The sequence below is a fragment of the Sminthopsis crassicaudata genome, chromosome 6 (genome assembly GCF_048593235.1).
Source record: "Sminthopsis crassicaudata isolate SCR6 chromosome 6, ASM4859323v1, whole genome shotgun sequence".
Taxonomy (NCBI): domain Eukaryota; kingdom Metazoa; phylum Chordata; class Mammalia; order Dasyuromorphia; family Dasyuridae; genus Sminthopsis; species Sminthopsis crassicaudata.
This window is the reverse complement of record NC_133622.1, coordinates 183,183,369-183,202,846: the sequence shown is the minus strand read 5'-3', so window position 1 is coordinate 183,202,846 and position 19,478 is coordinate 183,183,369. Positions and strand designations below refer to the sequence as shown.

General features: G+C 35.1%; 1 protein-coding gene across 5 annotated transcripts in view; it reads right to left on the bottom strand.

The window, feature by feature from the left end:
- Positions 1-19,478, bottom strand: part of SORCS2 (sortilin related VPS10 domain containing receptor 2) — a 1,204,963-nt gene that overhangs the window by 139,263 nt on the left and 1,046,222 nt on the right. For all 5 annotated transcript variants that reach the window (XR_012483510.1, XM_074275474.1, XM_074275475.1 and 2 more), the window contains exons 10-11: positions 18,682-18,828; positions 1,866-1,968 (exon numbers count right to left, since the gene is read on the bottom strand). Coding sequence is in view for 4 of the 5 variants with exons in the window: in XM_074275474.1 (XP_074131575.1) it covers positions 1,866-1,968; positions 18,682-18,828 (250 nt within the window). In the remaining variant the exon portion in view is untranslated. The remainder of the gene's footprint in view (positions 1-1,865; positions 1,969-18,681; positions 18,829-19,478) is intronic.

Sequence of the window (19,478 nt, the reverse complement as noted above, 5' to 3'; positions counted from 1 at the left end):
AGGAACACAAGTACAGAATATTTATTTTAAAAGTGTAGAAATGTCTACCTCTTAAATGAAATGTACTTTGGACACATTCATGCTCTATAATAATTGGCAATAGAGAGAAGTCACCATGGTAATTATGGATTGTTTTGTAGAAGGTGTCTGGCATTTGCAGTTTCCTGAAATAGCTCAAGGCATTATAAGCAACCACAGAATCATAAAGCATTTGAGCTGGAAGGGAATTTAGAGACAAATTAATCAAATGCAATAAATGTTTCTTAAGCACCTACTATGTGGAGGGCACTCTGTACTAGGTGCTAGAGGGGACACAAAATCTATTTTTACAGAGGTAATGTTCTAGGAGGAGGATCTGATAACATACATAGAGATACTACATAATATTATTGATGAATGCATTAAAGTGATGCAGTACTAAGGAGGAGCCACTTAAACTGGGTTTATGAGATGGGTAGAGATTCAATAGAGAAAAGGACAAAGCATAGAATATGAGACTGAAAAGAGGCCTCAGAGATAGAGTACAAACTTCTGATTTTACAGAAAATGAAATTAAGTCCCAGGGAGGTATTTGGATTTATTCAAAGTCACACAAAATTTGAGAATATACCATCTTAGATTTTCATTTTACTTAATCACTCCTATATCTAAAATAAATCTTATTCTAAGTTTTGCAAATGTCTGATGATGATGATGCTTATAATGTGATGGCAATGGAGAGTGCTAGAATTTGGTCAGGAGATCTGGGTTTAAATTCCAATTCGGACAGTAACATGATTCTGAGTGAGTTACCATTGTTATTATTATTAACAATAATAACAACAATTATTTTTGTATAGCATTTTAAGGTTTGCAAAGCACTTATATAGTTTATTTTATTTAACTCAAACCTTAGAACAACCCCTAGAGGTAGGTATCAATGTTATTCCCATTTTACTAGTGAGAAAACTAAGGTAAGCAGAGGTTAAGTGACTTGCTCAGGAGATCACACAGGTAGTAAGTGTTAGAAGTAGAATCTTTACCAAGTTTTCTTGACAATTCTAGTCAATTTATTATACTACTTAGTGGCCAATGTCTGAAATTAAAGCTCCTCCTCTGTAAAGTGGGGATCATCATATTCTTATTATCCGTCACACAGAATCATTATGAGGGTGGCAATTGGAACTTTGGAATGCCATAAAGATGTGAGCAATTGTTATTATTACATTTCTTTTCCTCCTTGCATGTCTTGTGCCTTGTTTCTTTCTTATTGATATCTCTGTCACTTTTTAAAATTATTATTAAACTTGCAGTAGAGAATCTCATTTCCTGACCACTGGGACAGAGATTAATCCTTATTCTGGCACCCAAAAGCACCTTAGTGAATCAAGTTTAAGGCTGAAATCTTCTCATTTGTTGGCTGACATTTTGCCTTCAGGTTTCCCCCCACTGGAAATTTTAATTCCTGACTGGAAACCTCTCAGCTAATCCTCATGATAAATACTATGAGAAGATCTAAGGTGAAGTTATACTTCTCAGGGTGGGGGGATACAGAAATACACACTCAAAGAGAGACAGAGAGAAAGAGACAGACAGACAGAGAAGGATGGATGGATGGAGGGAGGAGGAGGAGGGGAGAGAGAGAGAGAGAGAGAGAGAGAGAGAGAGAGAGAGAGAGAGAGAGAGAGAGAGAGAGAGAGAGAGAGCCAGAGAGAGAGAGAGAGAGAGCCAGAGAGAGAGAGAGTGAGAGAGAGAGCAAGAGCAAGAGCAAGAGAGAGAGCGAGAGCGAGAGCGAGAGAGAGAGAGAGAGAGAGAGAGAGAGAGATATGAAAAAAAAATGGTAGAGAAGGAAGAGGAGGAGAAGGGAAGACCCTTAAGTTACTTACCTGCTCCCATGATCAGACCAGGTGCTGTGTCCTTGGTATGCACAGTGCCTGACACATATGGATTGTCTGCCCATCGGAGGTGCAAGTGAAGATGGCAATCAGGCTTGGAGGAGAAGAAAATAAGATAAAAGATTTAACTTTTGAGTAAGATCATGCCATAGGTGACATTTATATAGACTCACAAAGTTTGCAAAGCAAACTGATTTCAAACTGAGGCTGAGAGAGTTTCAGTTACTTGCCTATAGTCACACAGCTACTAAGTATCAGAGGCAGTATTTTTACCTAAGTATTTAGTCCCTTAGCCCTCCCAACTTTACCATGCTCTTCATGATGTTGATAATAACACACCTAGAGCCTACTTAAGTGATCTACACTTTCATCAGGTGCTCCCTTCATGGAAGCAGATTAAAATCTCCCTACAGTTAAGTGAATGGTTTAAAGAGCTGCTATTTATTGCTAGATAAAATCCATTCCCTAGTGACCAAATCTTCTGCTGCTAAATTGAGAGCTGAAAGTGACCTTAGAGGTCAGTGAATCCACCTTCCTCACTTTACAGATAAAACTCAAAATTTAGGGAATTGAAATGACTTGCTTGGGACATCAAAGTAGTATCTTCAATTGGATTTGAACTCAAGCCTTCATGATTTAGAACCTAATGCTTTCTCTACTACACTATATATACATATGCACAATATACATATATAAATTATATATTATAGATATATTTTGAGGGAGGGAGAAGAATAGGAGAAGGAAAGATGTTAAGAGTATAATTTATCTGTAATTTATAATCTTACAGTCTCTTGGGGCATTGAGAGTTTCAGAAAGTGAGAGGATCATAGATTTATAGCTAGTGAGCACCTTAGAAGCCATCAATTCCACCTCTACTCCTCACTTTACAGATAAGGAAACTGAGGCATAGAGTTTAGTATATGTCTTCAATAATACTTGAGCACAGGTTTTCCTGACTTTAAGAGTGGCTAAGCTATTCTACGTCTTCCCTTAAATTAAAAGTTTCACGAATCATGCAATGATCTTACAAATGAGAAAAGAAAGTCTTTTCAAACTTTACTCTTCACTTTTGACCACTGTGGTCAATTGTTGCCAATTTTTGAGCATAGACTCAGAAAACTGGCAGGAAACATCCCTCTCTTTCTCAATCCTGATATCTCCTTCTCACTTAACCTTCCAGTTTTGGAAGTTCCTTCCTATACACCAGAAATTAGCTCTTATTCAAAAAGCCAAACCTGTATTGAAATGTCAATTTATGAAATGCATTCCCAGAAGATCTCCAAACCTCCCTTGAATCCACAGAGCTCAGAATACATCAAAGAAAGTGATTGTTCCCACAAGTTGGTGCCCTTATTTTTGGGGAGCACAGATTGCTTATAGGATCTGCCTGAAGTTACACAGTAAAGTCAAGTAACAAGAGATACTAGTCAGTGTTTGTGTTCTTCCGGTAAACTATACACTTAATACTGAGGGAGTAAAGAGCCTTTTCCAACCCTGAAAAATGGTACAAAATTAGATCCCAAGCTGAAATCTTTATCATATATGGACATGAATAATAAACAATTATACTTCTTTTCCTCTTTCCTTCCTTTTCTTCCTTCTTCCTTTCTTTCTTCTTCCCTTCCTCCCTCCCTCCTTTCTTCCTTCCTTTCTTCTCTCTTCCCTCTCTTCCTCCTTCCCTCCTTCCTTCCTTCATTCTTTCTCTTGCTTCTTCCTTCCTTCTTTTTTCCCTTTCTTCCTTCTTTCCTTCCTTTCTCCCTTTATTTTTTTCCTCTTTCTCTTCCTCCCCTTCTATCTATGTTCATTCTCGCCTACAGAACTATTTTATACTTTCAAGATTAAAATTCTGACAATTAAGAACATAAATGATTCACATGATAAAAAAAGGAGAACTCTTTTAATACAGAGATGTGACTACCCAGAGAGCTCATTGAGCAACTCAGAGTTTTAAAAGATATAAATTTGAAGAAAAAAAAAAAACTAAAAGATTCTGATGAGGTTCTCAAGCATATATATATATATATATATATATATATATATATATATATATATATATATATATATATATATATATATATATATATATATATATATTTATGTAGTGGGTAGAGCTTGAGAACAAATATATATATTGAATCATTTGTAGGAATATATCTGAAAATCCTTTTCATTCCTTTTCAAGCTTTAGGGAACACTGATGCTTGATCCTTAGGGATAGTAAGTACCAAGCCATACCATAGGACACTTGATACCCAGAGGCAGTATATGTAAATATCTTTTTAGTTATTTTCCTGATTATTACCATATTGAGAAAGAAACACATAGAAATGCCTACATTAGAGAAAATTTTCCTTGTTAACCTCAGATAATGTAGCTACAATTTTTTCCAAATTCCAGGAGCTCATCTATATCTGTTTCTAGCTCTGTCTCTGTTTCTTGTCTCTTTCTGTCATCTCACCATGTCTCTGTCTCTCATTTCTGTCTCTCTCTCACACATACATATACACACTGTTTCTGTGTCTGTCTCTACCTATTTCTGTCTCAGCATAAGCATCTCTGCTCAACTGTAGCATTTTTAACATTTGAGACAAACTATTACCAAAAATGTTATTGGGGAGATCTTTGACCTTTCCCCCAAATTTATCCCACTTAGACAATTTTATTTAGGTGAATTTGTTGCCCCACCCAGCTAGAAAACTTTACAAAGAATTTCATCTTATATGAATTCTGACCTATTGTACTCTACTCAATTAGGTTTGGGAGAGTTGGGTTATAGATCCTTTGTCTAGATTTTCTACTTATGATTTGGAAGTAAATAATTGAAGTCACATCTCCCAGCCCCTCATTAGAATAAACTCATCTTCATTATAATATTCATTCTCATTAACTGTTCATTATATATTAACTTTTCTATTGAGTTTGTGTTTGGTTGAGATGAAGTCTTGACAATTTGTGAGGTTATTAAATGTCCATTTTTTCATTTAATATTAAGATTAGCTTTTCTGGATAGCATATTTTTGACTGCAGAGATAGTTCTTTTGACTGTTGCTATATAATATTCCAGGACTTGCGGTCTTTTATTGTATTTGCTGATAAATCCTGCACCATTCAAATTGTAACTCCAGCATATTAAAATTTTTTTGTTCGTTTCTTATAAATTTATTTATTTATTTTTTTGATCTGGGTGTTTTAAAATTTAGCAATAATGTTTCTATGTCTTTCCCTTGTAGGATCTCTTTGAGGTGATAATAGGTAGATTAAAAAAAAATTCTACTTTCTGCTCAAGTTCTATCATCTTAGGACAATTTCTGATTATATCTTGAATTATTGTGTCAAAGTTTTTTTTTTTTTGTATTGTTTTGTTTTGTTTGTTTACTTTCAGGTATTCCAATTATTATATTTTCTCTTTGATCTGTCCTCCAGATCTATTTTTTAAATAAAGTATTTGACATTCTTTTCTATTTTTCCATTCTTTATATTCGTTTTGTTATTTCTTAATCTCAAAGCGTCACTGGCTTCCCCTTGCCCAATTCTAATTTTCAAAGAGTTATTTTATTCTTTAAAACTCTGTATCTCTTTTTCTAGGTGGCTAACTTTTTATTCATAATCTTATTTTTCTTGAATGATTTTTTTTTTTTTAGTTTTTCCTCAATCTCTCTCATTTAATTATTTTAAGTCTTTTTTGAGTTCTATAATTTTTTTTTTTGGCAGGTAGCTATTTAATGTTATTTTGGGGGTAGAAGAAGCTTTTTGTTTTTAAACTTCACTGTCCCATTCTGAAGATGAGTCTTAGTCTTTCCTAATTATTTAGTAAGTTTGTATGATTGGGTTCTTCTTCCTTTGCCTACTCTTCTTTTTTTTTTTTTTTTTTTTTTTTTTTTTTTATGAGAACTTATTAGTCAAAGCATCTCTAATTATCTGGTGGGGAGTTTTGCCTCTACCTTCATTTCAGCTCTCCCTTCTGACCTGGAATCCCAAACTAAAAGCTCCTCCCTTCCTTCAAGCATCAGGGATCTTCCCCCACTGCCTCTGCACTCACTGGGTTCTGGTTCCTTGTTGCCCTGGGCTGCATCTGAGCAACACACCTGAGTCTGTTGTTCCTAATCAGCCCTGGTTCCCTCAGTCTTCCCAGCCTCAGATTCCCAATTCCTCTTGCTGTCCATGGTTTGGGTTAAGCTTCCAGCCAAACTCAACTAGCCTGAGGAGTCCTGCTGCCTATTTCAGAGGAGCTAGCTTGGAGGTGTTTGTACTTTCAATCAGGTTAAAGTTCAATCTTGGGATTTTTCTTCAAGTCTTCCCAGGTTATTCCAGGAGGACTGGCTGTTCTGCCCAAGTCTTATTTGTTTTTTTTCACCAGTCTATGTCGGCCCTGAAGGGCAATTTTGTTTTGTTTGTGAGAGAAATCTGGAGAGCTTAGAATTTTTTGACCTACTTCATCATCTTCCCACCATTTTCATTAATTGTTAACCAATTAAAGTTGATTGTTATCCTCAGAAATACTCACTCTTCCAAAGGCATACAAGTACTGAATGGATTCCATGACGGGTTTTTGGGATTTGAGAATATTGCTTATTCCTTTTATTTATTTTATTTTTATTTTATATATATACATATATATATATATATATAACATATATATGTAATATATATTTTATATTTTATTTTATTATATTTAATATTTAATATATCATTTTATTAATTATATGCTAGTGTGACTTATAAAAATGATTAATCATCCAGAAACTATCTTTCAAACTTTTTACATGTCACAAACACAAATAATGTTTCTACTATATCTATATTATAATGACAGAAAGTCATTAGTGATCTATAAGCCTTAAGGTGCTATTAAAATAAAAGTTGTTACTATTTTATTTCAATTAGTCATTTAACTATCCTTTTTTAATTTCAGAAGTGGAATGTCATATTTAATTAACAGGACAGTTATTAATTGCAATGGACATAATTATCTCAGTAAATTGTTTATCATTACTTATTAAATATTTTAAAAGAATATAAATTGAGGTACCCGAGCTAGATGATCTTGTTGGTCCAATTCTTTAAGTCTAGAAATATAAAAATACTGGTTGCAAAAGCTCCTATTTGCACAGTTTTTGCTAATAAGAAGCAAAAATAAAAGTTTACAAAGTATAATTTCATTTGACCATCCCAACAATCCTCTGAAGCTGGCAGAGATGATGACCACACTTTTACATATAAGGCCCAAACACTTTGAATGATTAAAAAAAATCCAGCTAATATGTAGCAGAATAAAAAATTGAAACTAGGTCTTCTGACTAAATGTGCCTGCTACCATACCATACACAGATGGCCAATTTTCAAAGAATTGGGATGTAATAAAATATACTTGGCACAAAAATGACATCGAATGTAATTGAATCTTTCTTTGATGATTGAGAAGGCATTTCAAAATCTTGAATCGCCTCAGGGTCATCATTATAAACAATTATCAATTGTACCAGAGAGACTGAGAAATGCTAGTCAGAGGAGGTACAGTTGATTAAATAACCAACTAACAGAATTTAGCCTTTATACTTGAGTATGAATATAAGTTTCTCATTGAAGAAAAAATAATATCTAAAGGAAAGAAATCCCTTTAAGCACTTCTCCAGTTATCCAACATTGGAAAGAATATCTTTGGTGCTGTACAGAACAAAATGAAACCCTATTATCTAAGTATTTCCTTGTGTCTTTCGATCTAGCCACATGGTTACTCTTGGGCTGTTTGAGCTGTTTCCAATTTCTGAATTCTGATGATTAAGGGTATCCCACTGTTTCCTCTACAGTGGAGAGGAACACAGCAAAACCTTCCAAAGTGTCAGACTCCAAAATTGGATACAGCTCAACAGTCCAGAAGTACAGCATTAAAACATGATTAACTACCTCTGAGAACAAGGAGCTGAATTGAAGCTACTTAGGAGCTCATGATCAAAGAGGACAAAGGAAATATGGATAAATAGGTGATAATGTAGAAATACAGAAATGTTACTCTATTCCCATCTTCCATTAGAACTTTCTACCAGCTGTGAATAATTATGCCATAGGACTCAGATTTTTAGAGCTAGAAGGCTTCTTACTGATTATCAAATTCAACCTCCTTGTTCAATGAATATAAAAACTAAGGACCAAAGAGAGGAAATTGCTTGTCCAAGGCAAATCAGGGAGAACTAAGATCTGATTTCAAGGCCTCTAGGTCCCTTTCTCAACAGCATCAAATCCAAATAATTTAGGCCATCACTTAAGATCCTCCATAATCATTTTACTTTCCCTTTCCAACCTTTTCATCCATTATACTCTTTCTCATAGTCTAATTTTTTAATACTTGTTGTGCATTGAACACTTTTGAAATTCTGATGAGGTCCATTAACTCTTTCTCAAAATCAATTTTATTTTGTTTTTTAAATTAAAAGCTGAAGAAAATGCTTAATTTGAGTTAGTAATTAATGAAAATAAAGATTTATTTTTTCTCTTAAAGTTCATCAACTCCCTGAAATCTATTCATTAGGAATCTATAGATAGCAAGGCAATACTCTAGACAAAATGCTTTCTTCATTTATTTTTCTAATGTTCCTTATTCCATTAACCTTGCTGGTAGGGCAGTCATTCCATGCACCCCTCCCATCCTAAAGCTTAGCATGCCAATTCTCTGCAATTTTATCTATTCATTAAGATAGAGATTTCCCCTACAAAGCCTTCCCAGACTAGCTTGATTAGAAGTATAAAATGAGGTGGGGTGGGACCCAATAATCTTTAAATAAAGTTTAGCCAGCTCAAACATTCTAGATTCAATACTCTAAAGTTCTTCCAGCTCTAATATCCTATATTTTAAGGTCCTCTTCTACCTCTAGCATCCTATGTTCTAAGGACTTGTCCAGCTTTAACATCCAATGTTCCAAACGACCTTCCAGATCTAACATTTTATATTTCAATATCCCATGTTTTAAAATTCTTTTTACCTCTAATATCCTATGTTTCAAAGTCCCTTTCAACTCTAACATCCTATGTTCTAAAGTCCCTTTGTGTGGTACGGAAATGGTGAGGGAACACCATCTAATAAAAAAAGCTGGAGAGAGCTCTAGAGAAAAGCAAAGTTTATTGTACATTCTCGCGAGAAGGGCGTCCCACTCTTCGAGTAGACTATCGAAGAGAGGAAGCGCCTCCTGTGGGCAGGACAGCACCTTTAATCCCTAACGCAAAACGCCCCCTCCCACCACTGACCCTCACCCTCATTGGCTGAGAGTCTTACATTCTAAACGGGAGATCTACCCATGAAATTGAACTTGACCAATAAGTACATAGTTGCCCATATTTGGATGAAATAGGGAGATGTCATAGGAGGGGAAGGCAATGCCCTTTGCTCGAACTTCAGAGTCCTTCAGGCCTACTCGAACTCTGAAGTAGATGAAGCCTTACTCGATTTTCACAACTGTCTTGAAAGATCTCACCTCATCTCATTCACCTTTAAACTCTAACTTCCTATGTTCTAAAGTATTATTCACCTCATCTTATGATCTACAGTCTTTTCTAGGTCTAACATCCTCCTATGTTCCAAAGTCCCTTCCATATCTAACATTTTATATTTTACATTCCTGCCTACTTTTACATCCTATGTTCTTTTAAAAAAATTTTTTTATTATAGCTTTTTTATTTACAAGTTACATGCATGGGTAATTTTACAGCATTGATAATTGCCAAACCTTTTGTTCCAATTTTTCCCCTCCTTCCCCCCACCTCCTCCCCCAGATGGCAGGTTGACCAATACTACATTCTATGTTTTAATATCCTTTCTAGTTCTAACATCCTGTGTTCTAAGGTCCCTTCTACTCTAGAATGTTTTGTTCTAAAGCTCTTTCCACTTCTAACATCCTAAGTTCTAAAATCCTTTTTACCTCTAAAATTCTATGTTCCAAATTCCCTTCCACCTCTAACATCCTATATTCTAAGGTTCTTTTAAGTTCTAATTTCCCATGTTTTAAAGTCCTATTCAACTCTGACATTCTACAGGCTCTTCCAGGTCGAAAATTCTCCTATGTTCCAAAGTATCTTCCAGGTGTCTTTTCTAAAGCTCTAATATTCTCTGTTTCAAAGTCCCTTCAATTTTTGACTTCCTATGTTTTAAGATCTCTTCCATATAAGATCAGACTATATCTGCAGTACTACATTAAAATATTAACAACATGACATACATTTTACAGAGGAGATGATTGGTTAAGAGAATTGAAGGTTGTTTGTTTGTTTGTTTTTGGCCTGGAGGAGACAATTGGGGCATGTGTGATAGTTGCTTTTATTTGGAGGGCAGTCCAGTGGGAGATGAATTCCTTGTTCTTAATTCTAGAGTGAAGAACTAGGAGAAATAGTTTCCTAATAATTAACGAGTTATCTAAAAGTAGAATGGAATGCCTCAAAAGGTAATGTTTTCTCTCCTTGAAGGTGTGAGTTTATATTAGTACTTTGGGAGAATATTATAGAGAACATTCCTGTTAAAGAAGATGTTGAAATTGATAGGTTCTAATGTTTTTTTCTAGTTCAATTATTCTGTTTTAAGGATTCTTCTAGCTCTAAAATTCTATAATTCCTTCTGAATGCAAGAGAACTTATTGTCTCTTCCATTTATTCAGCTCATTCTATGGTTTCTTGTATCATTAGTAATATTTTCACATGTGTAAATGTGAGCTCCTTTAGGGTAGATTAATTTTTGTCTTTGTATTCCCCAGGACCTAGCAAAGTGCCTGGAACCTAGCATAAATGACTATTGATTATATTATTTTATCTCCTCTTCCTGAATTGATTTTTGGGTTCCATTGTATCTCATTCACTATCTAAATGCTAAGTGAGATACTAAAGTTAAAAGACCCTATGGATCAAGTGTGCTAGCATACTCAACCCACTTAGGTTTATCCCATCCACTCCATCTTCCTATGCAAAAGATATGACATGAAGGCCGGGAGTAGAAATAAGGAGAGAAGAGAGGCCTGAACAATTCCCAAACTGACTAATAAAATAATTTGTTATATAGAACTAATCATTAACATTGCTCATGAATAAAGAAAAAGTCAGCAGATGGCATTAATGGTGAAGCTGTTTAAGGAGAAAATGATGAAGTTAACATTTAAGAGAGTCTCTGATAAGCTTGAAAAATAGAATCACAGATTCACAGAATATCAGAATGGGAAACAATCACAGTATCCATGTATCTAACTTGTACCAAAATACAACTTTCGAATTTAGCATGTCAGAGCCAAAAGGGTCTTTCAAACACAAACTATTAAATTTAAAAGAGACATAAGACCATGGAAATAAAAACATTTTAGTTGAAAGGGACCTTTGGAGATAATCACCTACTTTGACATTCTAATTTTACAAATTGGGATACTGTGGACAAGAGTGTAGGGAAGTGACTTTCTTAGACATAATTATATAAACTGCTTTGCAAACCTTAATGAGTTACATAAATGCTAGCTATTAGTGGCAAAGGCAGGTTCTAAACTAAGGTCAATTGACCCCACATCTCTATATCTATAACTTATTTCTTCTCCTGGATTTTAAGTGCCTTGAGAGATGGAGACATTTTGTCTCTGAGAAGAAATAAAATTCTGCCTCTGCTACTGCCTTGGGGATTAAAATCCTGCTTTTGACTTCTATGTAAGCTTGGACAAGTTACTTTTTCTTTCTAGAACTCAATTTTATCCTCCACCAAGTAAATAGCACTAATTTTCATGATCTCTAAGGCTTCTTCTAGCCTAAAAAACTTGAGCCTGAGAAAGAATCTTGTATAGGATCTAGTGTGTAATTGCTGTTGGATAAAGACTAAAAGCAGCCCCAATACTTTTTCTATGGGGAAGATGATATATGGCCTAGTTTCCCCCATTCTGGCCCTATCAATCAGGGTATCATTTGCTGTACTGCTATGGGAATATTTAATCTTTCTAAGTTTGATTTACTAGCCAAGCTCAGAGTAATTACTAGCATTCTTTCTCCTGTAATTATTAAATTACTGGGCCCTTATACCATACAAAGGTCAGGGAAAGCCTTAGGCAAAAATGTATAGTCTCCTGGAGTTCATACACACTCCCTCCCCTTCTGTTGCCCTTTCTTCTCTCCCTAGGCACCTAGGGTCTTGATATTACTCACTAATAGCCATTCTCTCCCTATACTTATGACCCACACTGGTTCTATATTTCTTCATAATGTGCCATGTTCTATATTCCATAGTTGTATCCCTTAGTTCCTATTCTGTTAAATCAGGACCCTGATCTCTGCTAATCTGCTGATAGCTGAGAATGTTTTAATGTGCTGCCTTTCAGTGAATGTATTTGTATTTTAGAGAATAATGGAATCTCACCAAGATTCTATTTCACTGCTTCACTATATTTCCCTGGGTTCAAAGGCTATACCAGCTAAAACTCAGCTCTGGAGCATCCTACTAAGCTGAATGGGTTCTCAGGAAGGTCATCGGTCATGACATTGTGGGATGTGCAGGGATTAGCTTTTTACTCTTGGAAAGTCTCATTGGCATTTCATCACAGATGGCCTGTGGTCTGAATCAATTAGTTTACCTAGATGAAGTCATGGATCCTTTAAAGTATGGAATCTCAGAATCAAAGGGAACACTAAAGCATGATTTACCTCATCAAGCCTTTTCATGAAGACGTTCATTAATGGGAAACTCACTACATCTCAAGGCATTGCATTCCACTCTTATATTAGGAAGATTTTCACAATACTGAGCAGATTTTTTCCCTCACCCTTTGTATGTATCATACTCCCACCCCCAACAGTAGTATTAGTTTAACCCTTTGAGGCAAAATACTTTAATTTCATTTCCTGGAAACAATGACTTAGCATTGATATAAGGGACTGCAAGTGAGCTAGTAGACCCAAAGCCTTTAATATCCCTTAAATTATAGATCCAATATAGTTTGGGGTGGGCAGGATTGGGATTGTAGCTACATCCACTAATGAAATGACGGATTCCTGAAGTAGAACCATGGATGCTAATTTAATTCTACATTTAAAATTTAGTACAGGCTAGTCCCACAGTGAGAACAAAAGGTGAATGAGACCAGTCCCTTTCCTTCAGCAACTCAGAGTATAGTAGATTGAAGTATGATGAGGTATGATAAAATGTTTATTGTGTATCTAACATGCACATAACAATAATAATAGAACCATGGTTCTTTAAGGTTTGCAAAATGCTTTATACATATTATTTCAGTTGCTACAGCAGAAACAGTAATCCCCTTTTTCACCTTATCACTTTTCCTCCTTCTAAACCCAGACCCCATCATCCTGGGAGGGGTCACAGGATATGAAGCTTGGCAACTGCTCCTGTGGGTTATACAGTCACAGCTAGTGAAGCATCACAAAGAAAAATTCTCACCACCGAAGTCTTTGGCAGTATGGATGTAGACATGATTTTATGAGTAAAGATGATGTTATGGAAGATGAATTACTATTTGCTTTTCTGCTGTACCCCCAAAGACTATGGGATCCATCTTACTTGCAGCTGAAACTTATCTATGTGTCTCTCTACTAAGAATGGGAGAACTTGACCTGTTTTGCATTTTTTTTTGCATGTATCCCTGACATTTTAAGCAATACTCTATACATAATAAATACTTTAAAAATTTTATTTTTCTTTCTTTAATTCATCTGTTTTATAAGTATATGTTGGCTCTATGAATAGACTGTAAGCGCCTTGGGGATAGGAACAAGACCATTTTCCCTTTGTTATCCACAATGCCTAGTAAAGAGTTTGGCAATGAGGTATTTATTACATGGTTTTTGATCGTATAAGTCATTTCAGCATATTTGTGTGCAAGAAAGATAAACTTATGAGAGATATAAATGCCTGAGAATCTAGGATTCTGGAGGTGAGAAAATTAGGTAAAACTTTCTGGAGGAACTGTAATAAAGCTATGTCTAAAAGGATAGATAGGCTTTAAAATGGCAGAATGTGTGAGAAAGCATTAGCAATTTCATGAGAAAATTACATTTTACACATTGGGTCATAAAATACACAGAGCAAATATTAATATTTCCAGTTCAGTGATGAAGATGTCAAAATCTAGTGGGAGCATGATCGACTAAGAAACCTTACAGGAGAGGTGCCAGGTCTATTCTTTCCCTGTATTTAAGAATCGATAAGTATCTGATTGTAGAAAACAAGCCATTTCTTCATCCTCATTAATTTGGGATACCTATCTATAGCTTCAGCTTATTTGCAGTTTCAATCAATGGTTAGAGAGATTTGGAGAAGAAATTCTCCTGCTGTCTCAATCCTCAATAGTATGAAGGGAAAACAGGTAGCCCTCAACTTCTCTCTCACCTCTTCCCTTGAGGCCCCGGGAGGAGATAGGGTAGTATGATTAAATATTAATCTGCTCTGTCTAAGTTCTCATTAAAGTGCCTAGAGAAGAAAAGAAGGAAAATATGGGAACTTCTGACTAAGAAAAACACTGTTTATGGTGGATGTGGAGACACTAGAGACTGGGAAATCAATGGAACCATGGAAGCTTCTCATGTGAGCTGTACCACCCACATGTTCTAATTTCAAACTGATCTCTGAATTTTTTTTTTGTTAGATACAAATAAAATGTTCAGGTTTTGGGATGAGGTCTGCTAGTATCATGGTTAAATATTTATCGATTGTGTTTGAGTACTCCTAAGGATGATCTAGTACAACTTAGCTAGTAGAACAAACACTGGGATCAGTCAACATAACTGAAGCAAACCTGTTCTGAATCCCCATGGAAAACCATTTTTTATTTTACATCTGTTCACTGTATCCACAAACAGACCATAAAAGAACTGTGAAATTCTTTGCTATAGTGTAAGTAAATTTTATTAACAACATTCTCTACTCTAGTAACCCTGTCAAAAAAGGGAATGGGGTTATGGGGTTAACAAGGCATTATTTTACTCTTGACAAAAACTTTTGGCACTTTGAAATAATTTTCCTTTAATAGATTTTCACTAATCATCCCTTTAATAATCCATTTCAGATTTTTTTTTTTCAGGAACCAAAGTTGAGTTCAATGGCCTATGGTGTCCAGACTTCATTCAATGATCTCATCTGTGAAAGATATCTGAAATCCATACTTCTACCTCCTCCTACCCCACAGAAGCTAAAGATGATTTTTGCCTTGTCAAATTTCTCTTAGCATAATTTATGGACTTTTCTGTGGAAAGCTCTTTGTAAATTGTAAAGTGCTATAACAAATCAAGGATCTATCGTTAACATCACCTACTTCAAAGTTTTTAACTATGGGTTATAATCTCATATGGGGCTATGTAATTAAATGTGGGACTCATGAAAAGTTTGGCAACAGCAAAAAATTTTTGAATGCCTTCTATCCTCCAGATTAATATTCTACCAAGATTTAATTCTTTGTGAAAAAATAAACAAGCACATCCATCTCATTACTATGCAAATTCAATTTTATCTTTAAAAATGATAAAATTATATGTATAACAAAGAATTGTTTAAAATAAATTTCTTTATGATTTATTATCAGTAAATGTTTGATTTGCCTATTTTGTATACCTATATATCTGGGATTGTAAACATTTTCCAGGTGAAAAGGGGTCACAAGTGGAAAAAGTTCTGATCTATTTCTTTGGGTCAACTCGGTGATCAAAGGAAATAATGTATAAGAGAGTGCTTTTTTGTATATACAACTCACTACAAATCATAATGCTATAAAACTAAATGTTATTAAGAAGATCTCGGTATAGATTCTCCAACACCATTTAAACAGGATGCCTGCAATTTCCCCTAATCCCAGTAGTGACAAAATCACAGAGTAGGAAGACTGGAATGGGTTTTACAGATCCTCAGTTTAAGAAACTGAAATTGAGAAAAGGGAGGTGACTACTTATCTAAGGCAAACAGCTTGATGAGACCAGAGTTCAATTTGCCTAATTCCCAAACTGTAGTACCCCAAGTGGTCAAGTTTTCCATTTTGTTTTTGAGGATGAATTGCCTAGTTTGCAGGAACAAATGGGTTTTCCCTCTGAATTCAAGATAATGATAGTGGCTATCATTTCTATAGTTTTACATTTTGCAAGTATTTTATACCTGTTGTAGCTTTTGATCTTCAAAATAATCCTGCAGGATTGGTAAAATAACTACCATTTGGTGGCATGATACCAGAAGAATATTAGATTTAGAGACAGAAAACTTGGGTCTGAATCTTAGCTCAATTTCTTTTTGTGTGATTATCATATGACCTTGGATAAGTCAACTACTTTCTCTGCTATTTCTTCTTTAGTAAAATATAGAGTTGGATAAGGTAACTTCTAAATTTATTTGCAAATTTTTCTCTCTCAATTTACTTAGCTCTTTAAATTTCAAGCTCTAAATTCATGATTGCCATCCTACAGGTTGAGAAAGTGAGACCAAGAAAAAGAAATAAATGTGCTTTGAGTCACAAAACTAGGCACGTTTGGGTCAGGAGAAGAAGTCAGGTCTTCTGTCTCCAGACCATATACTTCTCTTACCCCATGCTGCTTCTATGTCAACTGATTCAAAATAATTTACAGTCAGTTAACATTTATCAAGAGTCCTCTGTGTGTTAAACAGAAAAGGCAAAAACAAAACAAAAAAAAAAAAAACAACAACAAAAAAAACAATCTTTGCTCTTCAGATTCTCACCATCTAGAGGAAATCATATTTATCCCGGAAAAAGAACGAAATGGGCTTCCTTCACTGATAGTTGCCCACTATCAGAAGTACTAAAGTAGAGCATGGTTGACTATCAATCCTTGATATTATGGGAGTGATTCCTTTATTAGTAGGAATTGTCCTATCTGACCTCTAAGCTCACTTTTCAACCAAAAGATTCTTTGATTGAAATCTTACCATTTTATTTCACCATGTTATCTCTACCCTCAGTGAAAACATCCATTATGTTAATATGGGCCCAGTGGCTGCTGCTAAATTTTAATTTTATATCCTTTGTGCTCAATTTATTTTCCATGTACATTATAACTTATTTCTTTTGTGCTCAATTTGACTATTCATATACCTTAGTTGGACGATACACTTCACCAATTTTCTCCTATTTTTATTATCTTAAGGCAAGGACATAAATCTTACAAAGATTCTCTCCTCAGTGGGCTGTATAATTGCAGACAACTTTTTTTTTTTTTTTTCGTATAGACAGATTCTATTCTTAGCAAAAATTTGCTTTGGTGGACTCATATGGTTTCACTTTGATAATAAAAATAACAAACAATGATAATAGTCCTTTTATAACATCTCTGTTCTGGGAGGACCTTTTGATTTTTAGCAATTAGGAAATAATTATTTTTCAATGTAAGGAGGCAGATATTACTATCCTATGGTTCTCAATGGAGAAACTGACACGGAGGTTAAATGGCAGTTCTAGGACACAAATGTTAGTGAAACAGCCACATGTAGTTTTTTAAATCTTCTATATATGCTAACAGAATCTGGCAATTTCTGTGATTAACTATAACTTCCTGTTGACTATAGCCCATGAAAATGAGAACTTCATTTATTTAAAGATTGGCACAAATCCCCATTTTTCAAGAAACACCCTATTCTGACCTTTCTGGCTATAATGGGCATTTGTTACTGTTGTTGTTGAGTCACTTCTGAGTCTTCATAACCCCAATTTGGGAATGGTTTGTTATTTCCTTCTCTAACTCATTTTACTGGTGAGGAAATGGAGGTAAATAGTGTTACATGACTAACCCAGGGTCATACAGCTACTAAGTGTCTGAGGCCATATTTGAACTTAGGTCTTCCCAACTCTAGGCCTGGCAATCTATGTACTAAAGTGCCACTTCATGGTATATGAGCATATCTTTTTCTAACTTCCTATAACACTAAATCTCTGTGGTTCATAGTGGGGAAATTGACTCAAAAGTTAAATTACAGAACTACTATTTTCCTTTAATGTTTACCTCTCATTTGACACAAAATTCTTAATTTAAATTAAATTAACTTAAATTAAAATTATGGCACATATTTTTCAAAAGTGGAAACTGAAGCGTTCAGAAGGGAAGTGACTTGGTAACACTGAGATCATGGTTACTTTCTCCCCAACATTTTGCAGAAATATAAAGTGATGCAAAGAGAGGAAATCACTTGTCAAGGATAATCCAGTCAGTGATGGGGCTAGTAATTACAAAAGGAATAAGTATTTACTACTGTCAGATCTATTTACTTTCCATGGAAGTCTGCAGATTTCTTTCACTTAATTGTATTCTACCTGGCACTGTTACTTATGAGTGGAATGATGATATAATAGACAGAGAATCAGTCTAAGAGTCTTAGATTCAAGTCCTGTCTCTGACACATAGATAGAAGGAGAGGTGCCCATGTGGACAAGTGAACGACTCATTGATAACCCAAAGTATAGATTTCTATCACATTTCATACAATATTAGTCTTTGTGGACTGTAGTTTCCATATTTGAAGAGTAAGAGTTTGGATTAGAGGGCATCTTTAGAACTTATTATCCCAAGTATTTTAGAGATTTGCAAAACCAAATCACTATGAAAGTTTTTAAGGAATCCCTTGTACAAAGTATCAGGGAAAGCTCCTTGGAAGGGGTAGTAATTCATTCAATCTTTAAAGGATGGGTAGAAATTCAATAGGCAAGGAGGTGCTATGAGAACCAGTCCATTGGATAGACTTTTAGAAAATCATGAACAAAAATGGTCAAGGATGCGAAAGCACAGAGGGAAATCCCAGAATACCTGTAGTAACAGAGTAGACAGAACAACCAACTAATTACCAAGGAGTACTTACTAGTTTACAATTGGTGGGTTTGCCATTCATATCAGTGGCTGGTGGAGTCAGATAATCCCAGTCTCTGCCTTTGTTGTAGGTTATCACTGTTGTGACTTTTCCATCAATCTTTTGGTTGGCTAGGAAGACTCCTTTCACCCCTCTGACCTGTGAAAGAAACCCGATAAGAATGAAGAAAAGGATTTTAGACTTTCCTATTCAAATGCTTGGGCTATTTCCAATCTTGCTGACCCTCTGCCCATTGTGATTTATTGTTCAAAAGGCTCTTCTTCATTCTCCTTCAAGTCCCCAAGGCTCGGGGACAGGCAATAAAGAAACTCAATTAGATTCTGGGCTTCTCTTCCATAGTATATGCAAATCAATACTCAAGAGAGCTAAAAAAAAATCTGCATGTACACAGTAGTCCATTTATCCATTTGTTAACACATTCAGTCTTTTTCCATCTGTTCAATGAACATTTGCTATATATCTTGGGATGAGGAGGAGGGAATAAGCATTTATAGGATTCTTACAATATATCAGTCATTATGCTAAGCACTTTAAATATATTATTTAATTTGATATTCACAACTATTCTGGAAATGTCTCCTTAGCCTTCCCAGTTCCTCTACCTTGCACCTTCACTAGAGTTCTCAATTATATACCATATACTATCCTATACCCTTGGGTAGGGCCAATTTCTCAGCTAATTGATGCTTATCAGACATAGATCAGAAGTGAGAGGTCAACCAGATGTGATGACATAAGATCTGGCCTGCCTTCCTATAAAATAGATGATGCTCTTCTACATGGGGAAA